We start from the raw sequence: 23063 nt of genomic DNA on the forward strand, positions 1-23063 counted from the left end.
AGTGTTTTTAGAATGTCAAAAATGTGGTGTCACATAGTCACTAAATGTAGCAGTTTTGTGTCCAAGTGAAAAACCCAAACAGAAAAAATAACTGACAAATGTAACACAATTATCATCTTGTATTTACGTTAAATCAAAAACTTAAAGTTGCAGTTTATCTTTTACATATGTTGCATATGTTTGTTGAGAATGCCACCTACCGGAATGTGAAGGTAAAATGTAAAGGAATCGTAAAGCGATGTTATATATGATACAGTTAACAGTAGAATGAAGGCCAATTGAAAGTCAATACTGAAACATAAGGTTTTACCTCAGCCAATGAAATGTTTTGTGAGTTACACTGAACGGGCGGAGTGCTGCCAGTGGGGCTTGCTTCTGTAAACGAAATGGAACACATTTCTCCTGAAGATGTTGCACGTGGTATTTCAAAAGTAAGCGAGTTAATATAATGTCAATTTAAATACTTAAATGCTTAAATATACAATACAACTTAATAGTTAAAAAACTTAAAGGTATCCAAAATGTGAGTGTAATACCATGACAACCATGTGTGTGATACATTAAATAGTGTTTCTAATTTACTTTGTAGCCTAAATCCGTATGGCCATCTAGACAAGGTGTCAACTAGAGGTTTGAGGACAGGTCATCAGCCTGGTGAATTAACTGTCGCAGGCAAGAAAGCCTTCAAGTTCAAAGGGGAACAACAACAAAAGGAAGACTGTTACAGGAAAAAGGCAATGTTTGGAGACGTAACAAAATGGGGTTGAACAGAAAGAAGGTCTGTTTTTGGTGGCATGCAGTCATGCGCACAGCAAAGAGATTTCAAGGAAACCGTATTTACTTAAGACTTTCTTTAAGACCCCTTTAATCTTACGGCAGTAGCCACAGCTTTTGGCGCAGTTAAGTTCCATGTTGGCCGCATCACTCTCACACTTCCCGTTCGCTTTCTTTGTTGCACAGTTCGCAAGTTTGTCCTTACATAGGCCTGGGAAAAAACACAACTAATGAGTCACAACTAAACAGTCACCATTAATGAGTCACATTTATAAGTCATAACTAAACAGTCACCATTAATGAGTCACATTTATAAGTCATAACTAAAGAGTTATGTCATGGTTATTTTTATGATAAGTTTCAACAGTTTCTTCTGAATAATTGTTCAACAATTTGGTAATTTTGAATACTTGTGCAGTGCTCGAATGAATGAAACAGATGATCGGCTCTTAAATGTATTAAAATGCACAGGAAATACATATCCATTACTATATGATTTCTCGTGATTTTCTTTCCTTTTTTTGCGAGAAAACCCGTCTCACAAAAAGCATCTGACTTACTTTCACACTGTAGTCCACCGTATCCAATTGGACATTCACACCGACACGTGGATGTGTTCAGAGTACCGCAGTTGTGACAGGCGCTTATCTTACACGTTTGGCATTTATCTCCCTTGAATGGCAGACGACACCTACAATTGTCGCCAAATTCCCGTTCGTTGTTACACTGACATGTGTCCGTTACTGGGTCCATAAATTCCCCATTAAAACAAACTTTTCTGCTTGTCAAGCTACAATCAGAACCTGAAAGAACAAACCATATCCAGTTTCAAATGGCAGCCAGCATTATGATAAGAGGAAGCTGGGCACAGCCTGGTGGGGTGTCAAGGTCATTATCACGTAGGATTGGAGAGGAAGCCAGCATGAGCTGGACAGTCTCATGTAACTTTTAAACTTTACAATGTAATACACTGACTTCTTCATAATTAAATAAATTTAACCCTCTGTCCACAAATGACAGAACATTCCATTCGTTTTTGCCTTCCTCATCGTATAAACGTAGTATAGGACAACAGATTGGAAACGTAAATAACAGAGTTTTAAGTGACGTTAATATAACAATTGCGATATTTATTTCTAAATTGTATGATAATTCAGATTATGTGTTTTTTGTGTTTGAATGGAGTGTAGGGAAATTAGGTTCCATAGGACACTCCAAAATATAAAACAAGAAATAAGAAGTGGATTTCTTTTCCAGAGGCCACTTTCACAAAGGTGCATACTTGTACGATATCGCACATATAGGACAATGGTAAGTTAATAGCGACGTATAAAATATCGTAGGCTTATGACAAATGCTTTGTGAAAGTCGTCCCATATCTTTAGGGAAGAATTCCAAAACTGACATCTCATTAAAGTGACCAAGGAGGTGATAATACAAATACAAAACGATGAAAACCAGGTTGTGCTGGGAAAAAGTCACGGACCCAGATATGTAATTAACAAAAACGCTGTAATCAGCAGGTACATACCCCCAAATCCGGGAGGACACTGACATCCGCAGTTCCACCACGTGCCACCGTTTTGACAAGTTCCATTACAATGGCGATCTGAAAAAAAGACCACTTTTATATATACAAACCAGCAAAGATATACAAGAAAGTGTATAACAAATTAGAATGACATCATGTATGGCGGGCATTGAACAGTTGTCCATTAAAACACACCAGGAATGCTCTAAACCCTTAAATTTAATCATTTAATTTGCCCCTGGGAAACGCTCGACCATCCACAGGTTCGTAGTAATTTTGGGACTTACTGCTAAGTGGCATGGAGAAATCAAACTCTATTCCATTGTTGACTGCACCTGTTGTCTGGTAAACCTGAAACAAAAGGGCACCGCTTTATAATCCCACATACATTCAGTGCGCATGGACATGTCAACAATTTCATACAAGGCACAGTATTTGCTGCAGACAGAGTATAAAATTTGATAATATCTAAAATGAGGTGTAGTTCAAATGTGATACAAGTATAAACCTTAAAAAAAATAAAAAAATATTTACTTTATTTATTTTGAATTCATCGCTTTTTCGGTAGAGAAAATAGCACGTAAGACTGAAAAATGACCCACAATTGAGGAAAAGGGGGAGAAAACTTCACGGCAGAAGATATAACCATTAATAATTAAACACTTGAGAATTCTGAAGCAACTCGTCAGATTCTCCGTAATACTGTTCAGGATCCTGATTCTTGCCGTGGCATTTAAGAGTTGGGAATGACGTAAAGGGAGAGATTTTTATTGATAAATCCTCATATCTATTCGCTGACGACGTTTCGATGTAAAAACTAACATCGTTGCTAAACTCTTTTTCCACAAGAAATCTTAGCCAATCGGAATTGTCGTACTATTTCAAATGCCGCCTACCTTTACAATGAGAGGCTGGTCTATTGGTCCTTTGGCCAGCAGATATTCTCGGCTGTCGTATCGCCACGCAGTGCCGCCAAAACTGACCTCTGACGTTAGCGTGTCCGCCACGCCGCTACTCCCTGATCTTTGTGCCAAAATCGCTACGCCATCCTTCGTCCAAAGTTCTATGGGCATAATCGAACATTGCTAAGGTATATTTTCACGTGCTTTAAGACAAAATGGAAAGAGATTTCAAGCGCGATTTGAGCCTTTTCTTTCCTAATCAAAGAATACACTGCTTTCGGAGATGACTGGTTGTTTGGGTAGCTTAAAGACAGAGATCGTTGGTTCAAATCCCCAACTGGTAAGCCCCGTCACGTTGTTAGATTTGTTTTGTTCTATTGAATGAGTGTTGGGGTTTAACGTCACGCTCAACAATTTTTCAGTCATATGACGACGAAGGAATCCTTAGGGTGTATGTAATGTACCTCCTTGTTGCAGGACGGATTTCCACCGCTCTTTTATCTAGTGCTGCTTCACTGAGACGACTTACTGAAGGTAAGTGAGCAGCCCCGCCCGAGCCATTATACTGATATGGGTCAACCATTCGTTGCACTAACCTCTTCATGCTAAAGTCTTAGGTGTGACGCGACCCAGGATTGAGCTTGGATCTACCGCTCCCGAAGCGGACGCTCTACCAACTATCAGGGCCGGTCGTTTGTTCTATTGAGATTTAATGGCAATTTCAACTTTCATTTCGGTCATGGATATACCAAGACCATGTCTCATTTTCACTGTTCCACCCCAATGATTCTTGGTGCAAAGCCATGCCGAACACACTAGACATGACGCCCCAATCACGATTTCTATTCATGACTTACCCAGGTACATTCTAGGGGCCCGAGCCTTCTGTCGCTTCATCGCGATCTCGATGTCGTACGATCCGGCAGGAAGGTCGATCACAGTTATACGTTTTCCTGTAGCAGTGAAATATTTAATTTATTCAGATGATTTGTATTAAATATGGAAACACAATGGCTGTCAAGTTTATATGATGGAAGGTAAATCGGGAAGAGCGTCCCACATACGACCGGAGAGGAAACCAATATAAGCTGGATGCGATCGCATTGGTGGTTAACTACCACAAACACAAGATGTTGATTTGAAATAGAAAAAAAAACAGACATTCGTACCTGGGTCTGAGCGCACATCCACTCCGGATACAGCGTCACAGCTGAAACCATCCCCGCCACAAACTCCGCATCTGTCAAATGTTTTCCCGGGAAGTTTACCGTCACAACCAAAAGCCTTAAAATATAATTCAACAGTAATTTTGAACGAGTATATAGATGAGCATGAACTGCAAAATCGGGAATTTGAGAAACTTTTTTCAGAAGTTTGTTAATAGTTGTAATGTAACTTGCAACATCTCTTTGACATCTCTAAAACTAGGTTCATTATTCGGTCATTGAACAAAACAGAGTTACCTACCTTACAATGACCTCTGACACAGTGACCCTTGAGCCCGGCAGCTCTGGGCCAGTCAGATCTCTCTATATTCAGATCACAGGGCACCCCGTCGTCGTAAAGCCCCCACTTCGTGTAGAGTCCGTTACTTCCGCCGTCTATACGATCACACTTTATCTCGCACTGACCGATTCCTGAGGGAGAGGTCAATTTTATGATTCACAACGACAAAAAATAATATTCTCTTTGTAAAAAGACAATTAGACTTCCTACTGATATTAAATTTAGCTTTCAACAACTTTTAAAAAAAAACATTCCCTTGACATTCCCGCGCTTCTTCCAACTTCGATTTCTGCCAACAAAAACTGCTCTGTTTAGTAATTATAATACTATACGTGTGGTAAAAGTTCAATACAAGCAAGCCAAGAGACAGCCTCTAGTGCGCCAGGGGTTTATAAGTGGTATGCATGTGGCTGGTGTCAGAGGATTTTGCTCACTTAACGTCTTACCACAGCTGTAAGTCTGCACACTAAGCAAATGAAGGCTAGGTGAATAGTACAGGAATGCTTGTCCCCTGCTACAAGTGTACTAATAGTGTGCCAGCAGCACACCACTACATCTCCTCTCTTTAGCCTTCTTCAAACTGCAATGTGTTACGTAACCCACACTACATGATAGGCCTATTATTATTTTTTGACGAAGGATATGCAAGACAAGGGAAAACAATAGCTAAAAATAATCACATTGCTTTTTTTAGAAATTGATGCTAAATATACTAAGTTTCAGACTAAAGCTGACGACCCACACACCCTCCAACTTCTTCCAAACGGATATGTCACTCACCAATGTCACGATAACTGGACCCTGTCGGGGCAAACATGCTGCTGTCCAGGACCCCGTTACGTAACAACTTCCGACAAACTTCTCCAGCCCGAAGCTTCCTAAGAATGGCGACGTCGTTGACGTCACCTGGACAGTCCTGCATGCAAGTAAACATGAAAATATGCATGAAATGTTGTTCACAATATTTAGCATTCCTTTTCAACGACAGAAACTCTGCATTTTACAGGGATACATAGCTAGACCCTTTATTGTCCAAACATGCTCTGACGTTAGGTTTGGCAAAAATTTTGTTCGATAAGGTATGGCTCCAAACCAACTTAAAAGAGCGCTTCATTTAAAAGCCTTACATTGTCGGTGTGGAAGTTTGTCACAAAAAATCTACACATCAAATACATCCCCATGTCCCGAAGTTTGCAGATACCTGTGTTCGTTATCTTTTCGTCTGTCGATTTATCTCCAGCGATTGGGCCCGACATTCCGTGGTGATTCTCAAAGTGCCCCTCTGTACTTACAGCCTAGACATATTTGATAAGCGCAGGTAACTGCATCAGGTATTTAGAGCATTCTCTGAAGTTAGTTTGAGGCCCTTCTTGCCCGAACAAACTTTTACCAAACCTAAAGTCAGAGCAATATCGGACTTTATAGCTGCTCTAGAACTACGGTACGGTGCTTTTACTGTCACAATGTTCGCAATTAATTTCAGACGTTTTAATTTTTCAGAAACGACAGGAACGAGAGACCTGAAAAATGCAGATTAAGTGTGTATAAGTATTCATATATATCTTGTTCTTAAGTACTTCTTTGTTCGCTCGCTGACATCATCATATTTTTGGCACTGATGTTTTTTTTTCACTCTAGCCTTCCGTACCTGAGTGTTGGCGAGCTCTGCTCTGTACTCTTCACCCTCACAGTCTGGGCTATTCAGTGGTCTGTGAGTAAAGAAACCAAACTGTCAGCTAAAAAGAGGCCAGGTAGCATTTATGACCATTATTGCTGAACGTCCCATTCATCAATATTATTACTAGAAGAAAGCTGTCGGGCTCATGGATCGAGGACATTGGTAGATCCAGGACCAAACCACCTCCTGTTGGCAGGTAGGACCACGTGACAAATCTCCAGACGTAAAGTCGCAGCTGAACCTACGGGAGATGGATTCGAACCTGCGACATCATTGCCCATGGACCAAATGGCCGTGGCGAGACCGACGCCTTAGCGAAATTTGCCAGCGAGAACCCCTATCGAAACAGTGAAGCTGTACACAAATAATAAATGTCAAGAGGACGCTGGATGGCTCAAAGGGGTTCAGCGCTGGAACACTGCCACTGTCAGGCCCTTTGCCAAAGAGGTCGTGTGGTCGAATCCAGCTCTAGCCGCTTCAGCCCCAGCTCTATGTCACGGCGTTTGTCAGGCACATGGAAAAGGGAGGTGGTTGACCTAGATTTCTCCACCGATATACCTGGCCACCGTCATATACATACACTAAGATACATTCTTGAGTACGTCGAACAGTTAATTAATTAAATGCCAGCATTAGACATGCACCATGTAGATCAATTTTGACGACTCAAACAAGCGATAGGCAGGTTCAGTGTAGACTCACTTGGGGTTGTCACATTTTCTGCGTGAGACTTTGGCACCTGTTCCACACGAGCGACTGGCAGGCACGAACGGCTCAAACTCGGACCATCCACCTTGCTGGATCGGAACTCGGTCAGCGGCAAGGTGCAGCTCCTCGTAAGTCAGGCATCCGCCTGCGCTGCGCAGACAAGCCTGCAGACAATGGGAACAGAATGCATAATGACTTTCACTCTTCCAAAAGCAAACTTGTAGGCGAAACATTCTTTTATTTTGAATGTGAATCATCCATGTCGGCACCATCCCGACAATAAAACAGACAAAAAATGAGGAATTTCGTAAGAATGGGTTATGGCATATATCTCTCTGTAGAAGAGTGTGCTTATTTATCTGAAGGGTTATTAACAAATTATTCAAGAAGATTTATCACACATGTGGCGGAAATGGATTTTACTGGAGGAGAAAACCGGAAGACCCGGAGTAAACCATCGTCAATGATTAGGTACCTTTGTACAGAAGAAGTCCGGATATCAATACTATTTGGTTGAGAACGTTATACCCTCTACGAAGAGTCGTTTTTGTTAGAAAAGAAAAGAAAATAGTTTATTAATATTTGAATTATGAAGCTAGTTATAAGCTAAATCTTGTTTTAGACAGCTGTCTACTGAGAAGGTAACTATGGAAGCTTCACGGCCTGCTATGTCCTGCATCAATCTGTTTCGCGTATGAAGGTGACTGACCTTGCCGGGGCCACAGTACATCCCCTGGATGTTGTTCCGCCGGATCACCATCTCGCCGTAGCGTGGACCTATGTTGGTGTTCAGGCACACATGATAGGTACAGCTGTCCTGTAAATGAGAGGAACAAACATCTCCGTGTTATTCTTTCAAGGGATGTTTTAGACTAGACGATATTTAAAGAGCCATAGATTACGTTTGTCCAAACCCAATGGCAGTTGTTCACTCATAATGTGTAGCATTCTGTGACCGAACTCAGTAAAGTGAATGCAAGAAACATCATAGCATGTATACTTAATATGCATTCTGTTGATTTTAATTTATCATCAGATAAAAAAATGTTCTTTTGGTATTCTAAAAACTATTTTGACATAAAAGTCACGTATTTAAGAACACACAGCAGGTGAATTAGAGGCTAAAAGCTCACCAACGAAGCCAAATGAGGGAACACCCAGAACCGGAAGCCAGCACCAACTTGTCCTTCACATGATTCGTCTTTCGTCTCGTACATTCCTGGAAATGAAAACAGTATATATATATATATATATATATATATATATATATATATATATATATATATATATATATATTGATGTTTAAGGTCGTTCTCGAGAATTTTTTGCTTGTATGCATGAGGGGCGAGGGGGGGACATTTTTATCATAAACCACTGACGGACTCCTCTAGGTCTGTCATAACACTGTTGTTGGTTGTGGAGCGCTGATTTCATGCAAGACCACACAAGGGAACCCTATCGTCCACTTATTGCCAACAGGACTCCGAAAACCGTAGAAGGACGGGAATCTATAGCGATTCCACGTAAGAGTATGCGACCCACGTGTTGTGCGGTTAATTACGTTTAACATTAATGCTGAATTTTTTTTTACCTAATTCTGCTTTGCCACTATTTAATCATTCACATTTACATAACAGAATAAAATCTTAAACTCACAAGAACCAGTATTTCACCCGTTACTTGTGACCATTTGGCAACTATCACTCTACTCTGGTTTTAATTGTTGAAACGTTGAATTTTCAGATTGATTTCACAGTGCGTACTTCCGGCATCCTGTTGAATCACTCACTTTCACGCGACCTTAAAAACCCAGAAAACTTTTACCAGCAGGTCTTCCAATGAAGAAATATATGTGGAAGTTTACTATTTACCTCTTTAACTGGTGTTAACGCTGACCTCAGGAAGTCTTTTTTTTATGACGGCGGTGAGTTGAGTAAATCAACGCCCCTCGTCAAATGAGATACATCCTGACTTAAAGCTTCAGTCGATGCAGAGAGAGATGGATTCGAACAATCAACCTCACTTTTCAACGACCTGCTTTACCGGGGAGGCGCTATTTACAGCAGGCGATAACAGCCATGTGACCTAACATACCTGGCAGGAGTCCGCCTAGAACTGTGACCTCCTGACCGGGCTCAAGGACGGGCACGTTCACCTCATACAGGCACTGTCCGCCATCGGATCTGAGCAAAAACAGAAATGGTTGCAAATATCTAGTGACCCGCTATAGATCACGCACTGAGGTAAAATAAATTAAAAAGTGATTAAGAAACATTGTTGAGGTGATTACAGCGATACTCCAACGTGTTCTGTTCATTTGAAACATTTGCGCGCACTTCGGTAGATTTATTTATTTATTTATTTGTTTGTTTAATTGGTGTTTTACGCCGTACTCAATAATATTACACTAATACGACGGCGACCAGCATAATGTGGGAGGAACCGAGCAGAGCCCGTGGGAAACCCACTAGCATCCGCAGATTGCTGGCTGGCCTTCTCTCGTAACTTCGGTAGACTGTTCTCCATAATTTCGTGGCTGCTTATATTGAGTTTGTGTTGTGATTTTTTCCCTTCGAAACCGATCTTGATACATGTTTAAATGAAAACGTTGAGCATCTAGTGCTTTGCCAGTGGTCATGATTAACATGACCGATAAAGGCTGTATGTTTCAACTGACTAAAAGCTCTTTAGTATTTTAAAGGGACATAACCTACTGAATGAACTCGTGAGCGCTGGCCACGGAACATGGCGACCACCCGGGATTTGGACCTCCCATAATTCCCCCAACTTCCGATCTATTGGCCAAACATGGCGTCTTGTCCGTGTGTTTCATACTGAATCTGAAAAATGAATAACAGTTTAATTGTATAGGTGGTCCACGCAAAGTGATAAAAACAACGAGAAAATGTTGTGCCGTGAAAGGACCAAACATTCTGTCCCACCGCAGAGGCAAATATCACGCAAAATGCACCTCTGACTCCACCTTTGATACTACATTCCCAATACTCGTTCCGATGTATTGTTGTTGGATATCATACAATGCTGTATCTGGTTACCCTCATTCCTTCCCAAGGGATAAATTAATTACCTTTGAGATTTCAAATTTCTGTAGCGTTTTCCTCTAAGTATATACATGTACCTCCAACTCGCTGGAAGTTGCTGGCCAATGAGAATGGCAGAATTTCGCTCAAAGAGCTATACTATGGACATTTTATATCAAACAGTACTATTTATATTTATTTATTTGACTGGTGTTTACTCAAGAATATTTCACTTATACGACGGAGGCCAGTGTTATGATGGGAGGAAACTCACGACCGTCTGCAATTTGATGGCAGACCGTCCCACGAATGGCCGGAGAGGAAGCCATCATGATCTGGACAGATCTGACTTAAACTCACAACGACAGCAATGGTGAGATGCTCCTGGGCCATTTTACCACGCTGGCGTGCTATCCCCCGCGGCCACGGAGGCCCCCGTGCCATTTATAAGACCTCATTTTGCTACAGGGTTATGATCTACTCACAAATGGCCGAGCTCGTGGGAGAGTAGAAAAGCAGCCCCCCAGTTGGGATCGGCGGTGATCCCACAGCGTCTGTTCTGATTGCAGGCCCCGGCTATAGCTGCCCTGCCACCCACGTCAGGCTGACTTACCCTGCGGAAATAAAAGTTAATGCTTGTTTATATATTGTTTGTTTACCGCCGTGCTCAGGACTTTTCCTCTTATATGACGGCCATCGGGTGTGTAGGTGGAGATAACTCCCGGCAAGCAAATGAATGGAACTATAAATATCTATTGTTTTATTGAATAAAAAAACAAGTTCAAGAAAGGAACTCTACAATATGAATTAGAAAAAGGGATTTTAACTGGATTTTGTCTTACAATAACATGGACGCCCAACATATCAGTGTGTAGAGCTGGTGGTGTTATGTGTCATCAATTATATGCAATTTTAATAATTTTAGTAATGTGTATGATACCTGACACCTGAATATGGTCCACAAATTAAAAAAAAAACAGACTAAAGCTTTGATTTACTTATTTATTTGATTTGAGTGTTACACCGTCCTCAAGAATATTTAACTTATTCGACGGCGGCCAGCATTATGGTTGGAGAAAACCGCGGAAACCAGGCTATCCGCAGGCTTCTGACAGACCTTCCTTCGTACGACCGGAGTGGGACCAAAGCTGTATGTATGTATGTATGTATGTATGTATAGAGGCCTATTTATGTCCTTACAATAAATCATGTAGTCTTCGACATTTTTTCGCGCAAGTTCAACGTTTTTTGATATTTTAAAAGGATTTTTGGTGTTGGCAATTAATTTTTTTTTAAATGGCGATTTCAAAATATTTAAGAACATTCCCGAAATTTATTCTCCGAAATTCAATAATGTGGATACATATACCACATATTTTTTGTGCGCATGCGCATGCAAAAATGTCGAAAACTTGGGGAAGCCCCCAAACAACATAGCCATACCCTGTTTGTATGAAGACGACGTCATATGGTAGACCACTTCTTTGATTCTTGCAGAAACTTTGCAACATCTTGTTGATGATTTGACTTCGTTCATACCAGACCTAGAAAGGCAAGAAAACGAGGCGTCAATGTTTGCTGATCACTGTATCAACTTTTGTGGTACATTTTTTGAGCTGAACTCAAGGGGATATAGAATCGTTTCTGATTGACTGGTGTGGCAGATAAACCAGTCTAGGCTATGTCCAGCATAAGCGGAATTTAGGCATAGCATATTCATACAAGCTTGACCTTGAAGCTGGAAGCTTAACCCAGGAAACCCTCTCTCCCCTGTCGGCCAATCAGCGTCGCTTCTGTATCCCTTTAAAAGCAATATAATGTGGATAGCTGATACGGTGTCTAAAATTTGTGCAGACGGTCTCATGTGTATACAAACTTTCGGCTTGTCAATCATCACAAAAGCCGTATAGCTAATCGCCTTTAGTTTGTGTTGTCCTGCAAAAAAAGCAGGAAGTTTACTCAGTATGTCTCTCACAAGAGCTGTTTGTGCGACAATGCCGTCAAAATGCTTGACGTATAACATACGTTCACTGATACAGGTGAATGGCCTCCTCCTAATTTAAACTGAAGATATCTTACCGGATTTGTCTCGTAGAAATGTACCAGTTTAATTTGGATGTCAACGTTGTAGCCAAGTTCCGGTCGGTTCCAGTTATACCGCACCTGACAAAATGATGATGATGATACGTTATAATGAACTATACTTTATCGGGCAGATTTCATCCTTGGTAGTAATTCTATAACCTAACCTGTTGGATCAGTCCTTCCACGCCAACGGTCATATCTTTACTCAGAATATAACGATAGTAGAAAAAGTTAAGACAAAAAACTACTTTGGTCTCAGAGGTTATGAGGGGAACACTACTGTCATTTAACCACAGTAACCAGCAATGCGTCCATGCTTACCCAATTCCATTTCAAAATAACGAAATCCAGCTTTTGCTGCGGCGACGTAATTCCACGTGACTTCAGCGTAGACGTGAAGTCTTCGTCCAGGTAGACGGCGACTTCAATGGTTATCTCCCTTGGTTTTTCTCCTGCCGCTTGGCGACGCATTCGTATGTGCTGCTCAATTTCTGCGTCTGTAAAGAAAACGAATAAAAATGTATATTTAATTTCTTCCCTCTGTTTTGTTTCGTTTCTATGCAAGCTCAAGAGTAAACAAATCTGAGTTACATTCTATCATAAATCAATTATACAATGAGAGTTTTGGGAACAAGAATTTTGTGACAAGTAATGCAAGCTGTGAACAACTAAAAACTGACCTTCATCATGCAATGGTATGCCTTCGAGTGGCTTCCGAGCCACAATAATGTCATATCCGCTAAAGATGGCAGACGATCGCTTCTGTCGGTCATGTGATGGTATAGATTGAACATGATACTGGTGCTCTCCAGTCACTATATTACCGACCTGAAAAGGAAGAGAAGGAACAGATCACAGCGGACTGACCTGACTGTAATTAAGCGTGGGAGAATTTGTGGCTAAGATTTGTGCTGGTGACGAATGGGTCATAATAGATTATTTTCCGATCGAGTTAACAGTCCACAGTTGAAACCTCTGAATTTCCAACGATCCAAGTATCAAATCTTTGATACTCGAAGGCACAAGTTTGAAACAGGACTTTGGGAAGAAATAGTAATATAATTAAGACGTACAGCATAGAGAGTAAAACCAGAGTAACAACGACAGTGTAATAGCTGGCAAATGGTCACACATAACCGCAGTAATACGGCCTCTTGTCAATTTACCTCTGTAAGGAATTTATTACTAAATAATAGTAGCTGAAACTCCCTAACACTACGACTCAAGTAAAATTAGGTAAAAAAAATGCATTGATGTTCATTGCAATTTATTACACCTCCCTGATCTACAACTACCAAAAATGACTAAAACCCAACACGTGGAACACTTTTTGGATTTTGATATAATAACCTGCTCAAGTGTCTTGAATCTTGAAACCACGTGGTAATCTCTATTGCTCTGTGCGCATTAAACCAAGTGGAAATCTCAAATGCTCTTTGTGCCTTAAACAGCTTTCGTTTAAACATATGAGGTTTTTAGACAATTTTAAGACTTTATTCTAGGGCAGCAAACTGTAATATAGAAGTGTGAGTTGATGACATACCACACGACCATTCTGGCCACATGTTGAAAAAACGGCCGAGCCCTCATGTGAAAGCACTTCCGCTACCCACTCACAGTCACGTGGTACATGAGGAAGTGACGTCACCTCATCTTCACTGCTGAACTGTACAGTGGCACTTGGATGAAGCACACTACTTGTTTTACGCAAGCGCAAAACGAAGATTTCCCCGAAAGCTGCAATTTCCACACGACTGTTGTGTTGGAAACGGCTATTTCGCTTATGCCTTTCCCTGAAATGTGCAGAAAAACAAGAAGCTCCAAATAATCAAACTAGAAAACCCTTAAAATGTAAATGACATTCACGGCTTACTGGTAACAATTAGTTCACGTAAATTTCTTAAAACTTGTAATTTACTTACCACAACCATAAAGCACTGGCAAATTTTATTGAAATTAATTATTAGGTCGAAAATTTTAACATAATATACATCGCTTACCTCTTTAACTGACTGTTGTGAACGAGTGTTGTGACATCGAATTCGTCAAAACTATCTGAAATGAATAAAGATTTATTTATTTGTTTGATTGGTGTTTTAAGTCCTGCTCAAAAATATTTCACTTATAAATACGACGGCGACGATAATTATGGTGGCCTGAATTATGGTGGGAGGGAACCGTTAGAGCCCGAGGGAAGCCCACGATCATCAGCAGGTTGTTGATAGGCCTTCACACCAGAGAGTAAGCAAGCGCAAAGAATAAAGACAAATTAAAAGAGAAATGCCCAAAAGTCGCTTGTCATAGCTTATATTTCCGTTATCACATCGATCATAGCTGAACACATTTACGAAGCTCGGATGATACTGGTAAATAGCTGTGCACTTAAATAGCCACTGAAGAAATGTATAAAAGTATTCAGAATACGACTTTTGCATATCGAGAAAGAATGAGAGTGGACAGAACATTTGACACATTTAAATACAATCTATAGTTGGCAAAACAAATACCTTCAAGAAGGCCTGTTTGGCGCGCATGCCTACTTAGTTCTAGAGGAAGAGTGTCAGAGGTATAAAATGCCGATGTCTGAAAAAAATAACAAAATAATTATATATGCTTTACACATGTACACACCGGCACAAATATACTCTATTAAAACGCAAATGTTAAAATGTCAAAGTTTTATAAGTGTGATGAAACATGTTTAAATGATAAATCATGTTTAAATGATACACCATGTTAATTGCTATAAAATGGAAGTGCTAAACATATCAAAACCTATTAATGTTACACAACGTAAATGATTGTTTTTAGGATGTAACAGAATCTTAGACAACACGAATTGTAACATTAATAAGGCGGAATGGTCTTTTTTGTAAAGTGTTTAATCTCTAAACACTTTACAGCGGTCAAACCTAATACTGTAAAAGTTTTGGATTCTCAATTACCGACAAAATGTTTTATTTTATTTGATATTTACCGAGTAAAACATCCAAAAAATCATAACAATGAGCTGAGATTTTCCTCGGAATGATCACATAAAAAAATCAGTCGTACCAGTGAAAACTTTTCTCTGTGATATATTCATTTTTGTTTTAAGTTTTTATCGGAATAAAATGCATTCAAGTATTTCAATTCTAATTTTCTTTATTTATTTAAATGGTATATTACGCTATAGTGAAGAATGTTTTACTTATACGACGGTGGCCAGGATAGTGGTGGCAGGAAATTGGGCAGACCCAGGGGAACCCACGACCATTCGCGGGCTGCTCCAGGCCTTCTAACGTGCGGCAGGACGGGAAACCAGCAGGAGCTGAACTCACACAGCGACCGCGATTGCCACAGAGGCCAGGGAGGCCCCGCAACATGTTTCACATTGAAGCTTAAGTATCAGCTATATTCCTATATATCGGTCTAAAAAGGCTTCCGAGACCTCAGATACAAATTAAGGATTTCTTGTTTATTGAAAAAACGAAACAAAGGGTTCTCAGATTTTTGGATTCCTCAACACTAGGAACTCAGAGTACACTGCCAAAACTGATGATGCTAACTTAGGACAAAAAAAACTACTGGAAAGTTTGTCACTAACGCCAATATCTCTCCTTTTTTGCACTATTTTTGGCTAATATTACAGCTACTACATGAGAACTTATATAATTTACTGTCGTATGTGTTTTCACACCGTTATGCTGTGTCATGTTTTATAATGAAAACTTCATATAAAATTTACATACAACTTTAAAGAGGTATAGTATGTTCTCACAAACCAGTCACACACCTCATGCTTTACGTTGCAAATCATGCAGACTAGAAATGGCTTACCTGTGATAATAAAAGATGAACCAAGATGGACAAAAGATTTATTGGGCGAAGTGTTGACATCCCTTTCAAAAGCTGAGTCTGGCCGACTCTCATACAAAACTGACGGAATCCTTAATCTTTTGATCTTCGAGTCTGTTGTCTGCTTTCTTTCAAAGCCAATCCACGCCGTATCTCTCGCTGTTTGTTTTGTGAACAGTGTTTGGATTTGAGGGCCGGGTTTTGTCCAACAGAGAAAATCCCGAATTGACCGTGTATGTGATACTGTTTAAAAAGTTCTTTGTTCAGTATTCAAATCCCAGTGTGCGTCTTGCTGTGTATTGTATTGACAAGACCTGTTTGCCTGGTCTGTAAAGAATGAAAAACAGTGTTGAAAATGACAACGAAATAAATCAGCACACTTTACCAGAGGTGCAGAAGCGCCTGTGGATGATTGTCTGGTTACAAAAGCATTAAGTACGCACACCCGGGTCAGTCATCTATGACTTGGACACGGTCCGCTAACAATGAGCGCGAAAGGAGATCTAGAAGTTTTTGAAGGCTGTAGCGAGTCTTATTCAATGTACACGGTCTTTACACCAGCCTTAGAAGCAACGGATGAACGAAGTGGCACAAATAGCAGCTCTTGAAGTTGGCGCACGCCAGTAACTGGAATATCTGCCCAACAAATGAACCACGCAAGGTAGAGCGATAAAATGCCACTCTCTCTGAGCTATAGATGCAAAACTGTTCAGATTAACTGATAAGACTGATAGTTCGGTGGTTAACGCTCTGTTCAATAAATTTCATTCATATGAAGGTGGTCTAGTTTATGGGTAGAGGAAAAAGAACTTTCGGAACTGTCAATCAAAAACACACATTTGACCAATCATAAGTAAAATCATAAGTACTGATGCAAATAGATCAACTGGATGTCCCACACATTGGTTACAAATGTTCAATCTTTCTTTGACGTCAGGACGCCACAACTGCTTTTACCGGGAATGGAACGAAAACTAATGTTGTCACGAGACGGGGTTGATCGCACATCGAATTTGTTGGATACATCCACTGGGGTATACAGAGTGAACCACATTCTTCCGCAGGTACCCTACAAAGCACTTGAGATAAAACCAAAGGGGAAAAAAGCGAGAACTGGATTCGAAAGCTGACCTCAGTGGTCAGGGATGGTAACTGCCCACACCCAATGCTTTAATCATCTGAGCCAGCGAGACAGCCTATATAGCTGGCGAATGTGAGGTGCATGAAATATAATTTATCACGGCGCAAAACACCAATGAAAAAAACATAAATAACAAAAACAAAAAAATAACGTCATCAAATTGGAAAGAAACGCTTGATGTACTTGTATTTCCTTTGCTGCTCTTTCTAAACAAGAAATGGACGATTAAACTTTTAAAAAATCTGATATTTCTTTCCTTTTAATCTTGAATATTACAGGCTACATTACCGAATGCCAAATCACGTGCCTGCCGAGGTCAATGAGTACAACTTGGAGATGCCGTGGTCTTCCTGATGCCTTCTGTTCACGAGATTAAACGCTATAGATATTTCACTTCAAGCGAGACCCTTTTTATAGTGTTATATTTTGATTCAGTTTGGGCCTGTCTGATTCTTTAGAATCCGGAACCAAATATTTCTATGATACTGAAGTTTCGTACACATATTGGAATGTAAATTTGACAAACGAAAATGGACTTAGTGTATTCAAGGTTAGGCAGAACACATAACTCGCACTAAGTGCTCTTGTTACATGGCTCATCTGAGCCCAATCAGACTTTCACGAATATCTTCCGCAGTGACGTCACCATCACCCGTGACGGTTAATAACAATGTGAATAGAAAGAAGAGCGGAAATGTGAAGCATATCTGGCGTTCCGTTACGATCCCTTTAAAACATAACTGATCAACAATTTCCCATTTGTGCGGATATGAATGTGGACGGGTTGACTTACCTGATATGTTTACAGAGTACAATGCCCACAGGTTATACAGGATTAAATCCTGAAACATGACAAAGAAATAATTATAAAATGTAGTCGACACCATACCATACTTGCTTTCCATAAGCCATACAACGTAGTCAGTGCAAAATCTTTCTGTTTGATGTGAAAATAAACAGAGTAATTTATACAATCTCCGACATACATGTAAGTCATAATATACCGCTCCCTATAAAGAGGAAAGCGCGGGGTAGAGGAGCTATTAGTTTATCACATATCTCGAAAAGATGAACTGAACATAAGCTAACATCATGTAATGAAATTCTCTGTGATTTATGGCATGGCTTATCTCGCCCTAATTATGACGTGAAAAGTCTCGTACATAATGTCAATAAGCCAGTATTAATAACTCGTACATTTATCACCGAAACTTAAATAGCGTTCTCTTGGGTTTATGCCAGTACATGTAAATGCATTCTTTCTGATATAATTCACACTATGTTTTAGAGATCGAATCCCGTATTTTCCGACCTTTTTTTGTACAAAATCTTTTTGTTACTTTACGTTTATGCAGGTAGGCAAAGAGTTATTTGTCTCCAGATAAGTTTCTGTCTTGATGAAGACAGGAATTTTAATGAAAGACAGAAAAAAGGCCTTGGGACAGACAGTACCCATGACGTCAATACTTATAGTGACATATTATATGTCTATTTGATGTCAAGTCTGTTGTCTATAAAGTAGAGTACGTTACTGTAATAACAATGCCACGAAGACATAGCACCATTGCCTCCTAAAAGTCATGAGAAGAAAACGTCATGAAATGATAAAAAAAATATTATCATTTAGTTAAGCTTAGTGGCGAACTTATAACTCCTGGATTTGAACATGCGACCCCACTTTTCATAGCTTGGTGATCTAGATCTACAGTTAGGAAAACTGTAGTATAGGGAACAAACTAAGCACTCCACACTGTTCAACTCGGTCACAACATACGTGTGACAAAAAAATAACAAATGAAAAAAAGCAGCACGTCTAACTGCAACTGCTGCCAAATCGGTAAGACAAGTACGATAGATACAAACCTTTACCTTAAGGTTATGTGAAATACATATAGTTAATATACCGGTAAATACTCCGGTCTTCGCGTACAGTAATAAATCGACGTGTTGCTTTGCAAAATTCACAAATAAGAAACAAGAAAATCCGTCATACCGCTTGATTTCTCCTGGACTTATATCCAGCTGCTCTGAGTGTGGTATACATATATATAATTCAAAATGTATATTTTATAGTGAGCGGTATATCTGCGAGTTAAAAAAAACCCAGTAATTCGTTTGACTCGCCTCTGGTCACTCAGTCCCCTTAAGGGTCAAGCATTAGTCATTTTGAACGTGGCTATAAAAATAGAATAGATCTGGACAAGATTCAGATATTCATTCATGCGTCCCTCGGAGCATCAGATGACCAGTGTGTGTTTGGATGCATGTATGTAGGGCACCCGATCCTATATACGCAGTACACACACGGACGGCATATAAATATATATACCTGCGTATTCCATCCAGTCATGGATTAGCGGGTTTCTCTACTGTTGGAGAAAAATGGATAGGAACTGGAGTTGAACCCCAGCTTGCAAGTACTGATGTGTCCTTCAAATTTATTTATTTAATTGACGTTTTGCGCATTACTCATGAATATTTTCACTCATGCCAACATTATGGTGGAAGGAATTTGGGCGAACTCGCGATCATCCGTATGTTTCGGAAAGACCTTAACTCGCAGCCGACATGAGCCGAACATGATCTCAAAGCGACCGCATTGAGAGGTTTCTGAGTCCGACCTGTTTAAAAATCAAAGACAACACTATCACGAAGTATATGTTAAATGAGAGACCATGCAACACTGTCAAATTTCAGGCTTTTCTGAATTTTTCCACATGCATTTGGAACGTTTTGAGGGCCATTCTGTGACCAGTGACGTCACAACGTTCTGACTTGTTGCCTTTTCGGGCCATACTCTGATCTGTGACGTCACAACGTTTTTTTTTTGCCACGTAATACACATGCAAAATGCATTACGTACAAATAGAGCTATGAAACCATCGAGCTGTTTTAACCATAACATATGAATCTGATATCATCGATACTTGATAACAAACTAAGGTAAAACGAGATGTTTTAAAATCATTTTACTGATTTGTAAAAATGTCAAAAAGAAAAAAACAAAACAAAAAATAATAAACGTAACTATTCTCCTGGACAGTGTTAACTATCCTTTTATCTCACATATACTTCATTTTAACGATATTGTCTTTGCCTTCTGGTGGAGTTTAAGTAACTATGACAAAAGATAAGTACCGATGTTTTAAAACCTTGAAAGCAAGTTTCATTTAAAAGTACGCTCGACAAAAATAGTAGTACATTAAAAATAATATTAATTTAATAAATAGCAAAATACAGACGGTTATAAAAAGAGGACAGAATTCTCACTGTCCGCCCCGGGCGATGATGTGCGTGTCCACGTGTTATTTAAAAACTATGTTACGCCCTACAGGGCTTGAGAGAATATAATTACAATCCGATAGCCTGTGCATTTTATGATCTTCTCCCTTACTCCAGCTGCTTGTGTAGCCTTGGTGACAGTCAGCGGTCTACGATGCTCGTGTGGACGTTAGCACCGTCTAACGTTCGTTGAAAACGACGTGTTTTCCACCAACACTGGGTGCATATCTGTACGTCATGTGTGGAAAAGTTCGTCTATAACTTGCTAAAAGTCGTTGGTTTACGTCGGGCACTCCGGTATTCGTCTCCTGTGAAACTGAGTGCTATCGCTTGAGGGAAACAGTATGACGGTAAACAACAGATCAGTGCTTTAGCACAGACAATGCTCCAATAGTATAATACACAGGACAAAACTGGGCATTTAAGCTCGATAAGTCTTTTTGAATGCACCTATCCATTACTACTAATTCAATAGTCCTACAGTATAATTACGTCGTTGGTTTACGTCGGGCACTCCGGTATTCGTCTCCTGTAAAACTGAGTGCTATCGCTTGAGGGAAACAGTATGACGGTAAACAACAGATCAGTGCTTTAGCACAGACAATGCCCCAATAGTATAATACACAGGACAAAACTGGGAATTTAAGCTCAATAAGTCTTTTTGAATGCACCTATCCATTACTACTGATTCAATAGTCCTACAGTATAATTACGTCAGTGATTATTCATGCCGGCGCGTGCTGAGAAAATGTGGGTGTAAACGCGCTATTTATTTGTAATTTGGTCTGCATAACGTGCAATTTTTGGAAGCCGCTAAAATTTCGCAGTTGTCATGCACAACGTAAACTGTTCTGTAGGAGATTTTGTATCAACAACTCGAAAGACTCCTTCCCTAAGACAGCAATGAGACATGAAGTGTGCTTATACAAGCGATGCCTCACTGGAATGAAGTGTGCTTATACCAGCGATGCCTCACTGGAATGAAGTGTGCTTATACCAGCGATGCCTCACGGGAATGAAGTGAGCTTATACCAGCGATGCCTCACGGGAATGAAGTGTGCTTATAACAGCGATGCCTCAAGGGAATGAAGTGTGTTTATACCAGCGATACCTCACTGGAATGAAGTGTGCTTATACCAGCGATGCCTCACTGGAATGAAGTGTGCTTATACCAGCGATACCTCACGGGAATGAAGTGTGCTTATACCAGCGATGCCTCACTGGAATGAAGTGTGCTTATACCAGCGATGCCTCACTGGAATGAAGTGTGCTTATACCAGCGATGCCTTATGGGAATGAAGTGTGCTTATACCAGCGATACCTCACTGGAATGAAGTGAACTTATACCAGCGATGCCTCACGGGAAACAATCAATGAAATTAATCAGTTTTCGGGGTGTTTACGATTCTCAAGGATAAGCAAGTGCTTGATTATTTTTTGTGTGTCTGGAATAGTTTCTCTTCCTCTACGAATTTTTATATCATATAACTTTATTTCCTTTAATATAAGCTTATATACTGCGCTTTTTGAACAAATAAATACAACAAACATGAATATTTGGAACATTCTTTTTCCTGTTCAGCTTCTGTAGTTTTCTTCGGAGAAAACGTTTCCTGTATAAAAGCCACTGTTTAACTTTTTGGCAGAATGCCCGATAAGTACTGCCGTAAATTTTGCTGGAGTTCGCGACCCTCGTGCATGGCGATTCAAGATAGCATTTGTTGACCTCATTCTTTCTTTTCACAGACTGAACAATGGCCCCTAATTTGAAACTAGATTACATATTTGATAGCTTAGATGGAGTACTCACTTGTAATAAACATATCTTCAATTGGATCAATCCCAGGCTAGGTATGAAAGCAGACAGCATCGGAGTTCTGAGGTCATGTTAAGGTTCGCCTTAAGGTGATGAGTTCGACACGTGTCTACGAGTTACCGTTCTCAAATCAGAGAATGAAGGACAGGTTACATACATGCCAAGTGTTTAACGGGTTTATGAGCACAATTCTTTTCATATATTTACTCGATTAAGGATGAATGTCGTATTCAAGAATATTTCACTTATATAAAAAAACGGTCATTATTTTATAACTTTTCCACATTAAAACACAATTTGTTTGCAAGAAATGGTCGTGGCATTGTCGTAGCCAACCATACATTTAGGTAGAAACAAGAAATCAAATGTTTAGCTAAAAAAATATAATCGATATATATAGAAAAGAAGGCAAAGTTTAATTCTACACACTTACAATGAACTCTTGTCAGCCTCTCCAAACAATTAAAGGAACAATACTTAGTGTAACGAATATGAGTATAAATACCATGGAAGTAATGGCTAATTCAGGTAATGAAACACAACAGATCTAAAGGACGTTTTCCAGTACACAAGAACCATGTGAATCGTAAAACCGGAAGCTAGACTTATAACTTATCTTCAAGAAGATACTAATTCTGAAAGTGACTATGCGGAAATTTGAATAATACAAAACCATGACGACGCTCGCTGGCAAAGACGTCTAGTTTATTTATTTATTGATTTGATTGGTGTCTTACGCCGTACTCAAGAATATTTCACCTA

The 23063-nt window shown here is 39.8% G+C and overlaps 1 protein-coding gene across 1 annotated transcript; it reads right to left on the minus strand.

Moving 5' to 3' along the window:
- Positions 1-800: 800 nt before the first annotated feature.
- LOC135479314 (A disintegrin and metalloproteinase with thrombospondin motifs 1-like) lies at positions 801-16005 on the minus strand. Its single transcript, XM_064759136.1, has 21 exons — positions 16001-16005; positions 13874-14018; positions 12906-13053; positions 12547-12722; positions 12220-12303; positions 10239-10294; positions 9814-9939; positions 9194-9282; positions 8233-8318; positions 7809-7916; positions 7094-7263; positions 6362-6422; positions 5494-5629; positions 4675-4844; positions 4377-4491; positions 4065-4160; positions 3202-3368; positions 2593-2656; positions 2306-2383; positions 1335-1577; positions 801-985 (listed from the first exon to the last, which is right to left on the minus strand). The coding sequence occupies exons 1-21, from the start codon at positions 16003-16005 to the stop codon at positions 801-803; spliced, it is 2508 nt and encodes an 835-aa protein (XP_064615206.1).
- Between the last annotated feature and the right edge of the window lie 7058 nt (positions 16006-23063).

This window comes from Liolophura sinensis, chromosome 12 (assembly GCF_032854445.1).
Source record: "Liolophura sinensis isolate JHLJ2023 chromosome 12, CUHK_Ljap_v2, whole genome shotgun sequence".
Taxonomy (NCBI): Eukaryota; Metazoa; Mollusca; class Polyplacophora; order Chitonida; family Chitonidae; genus Liolophura; species Liolophura sinensis.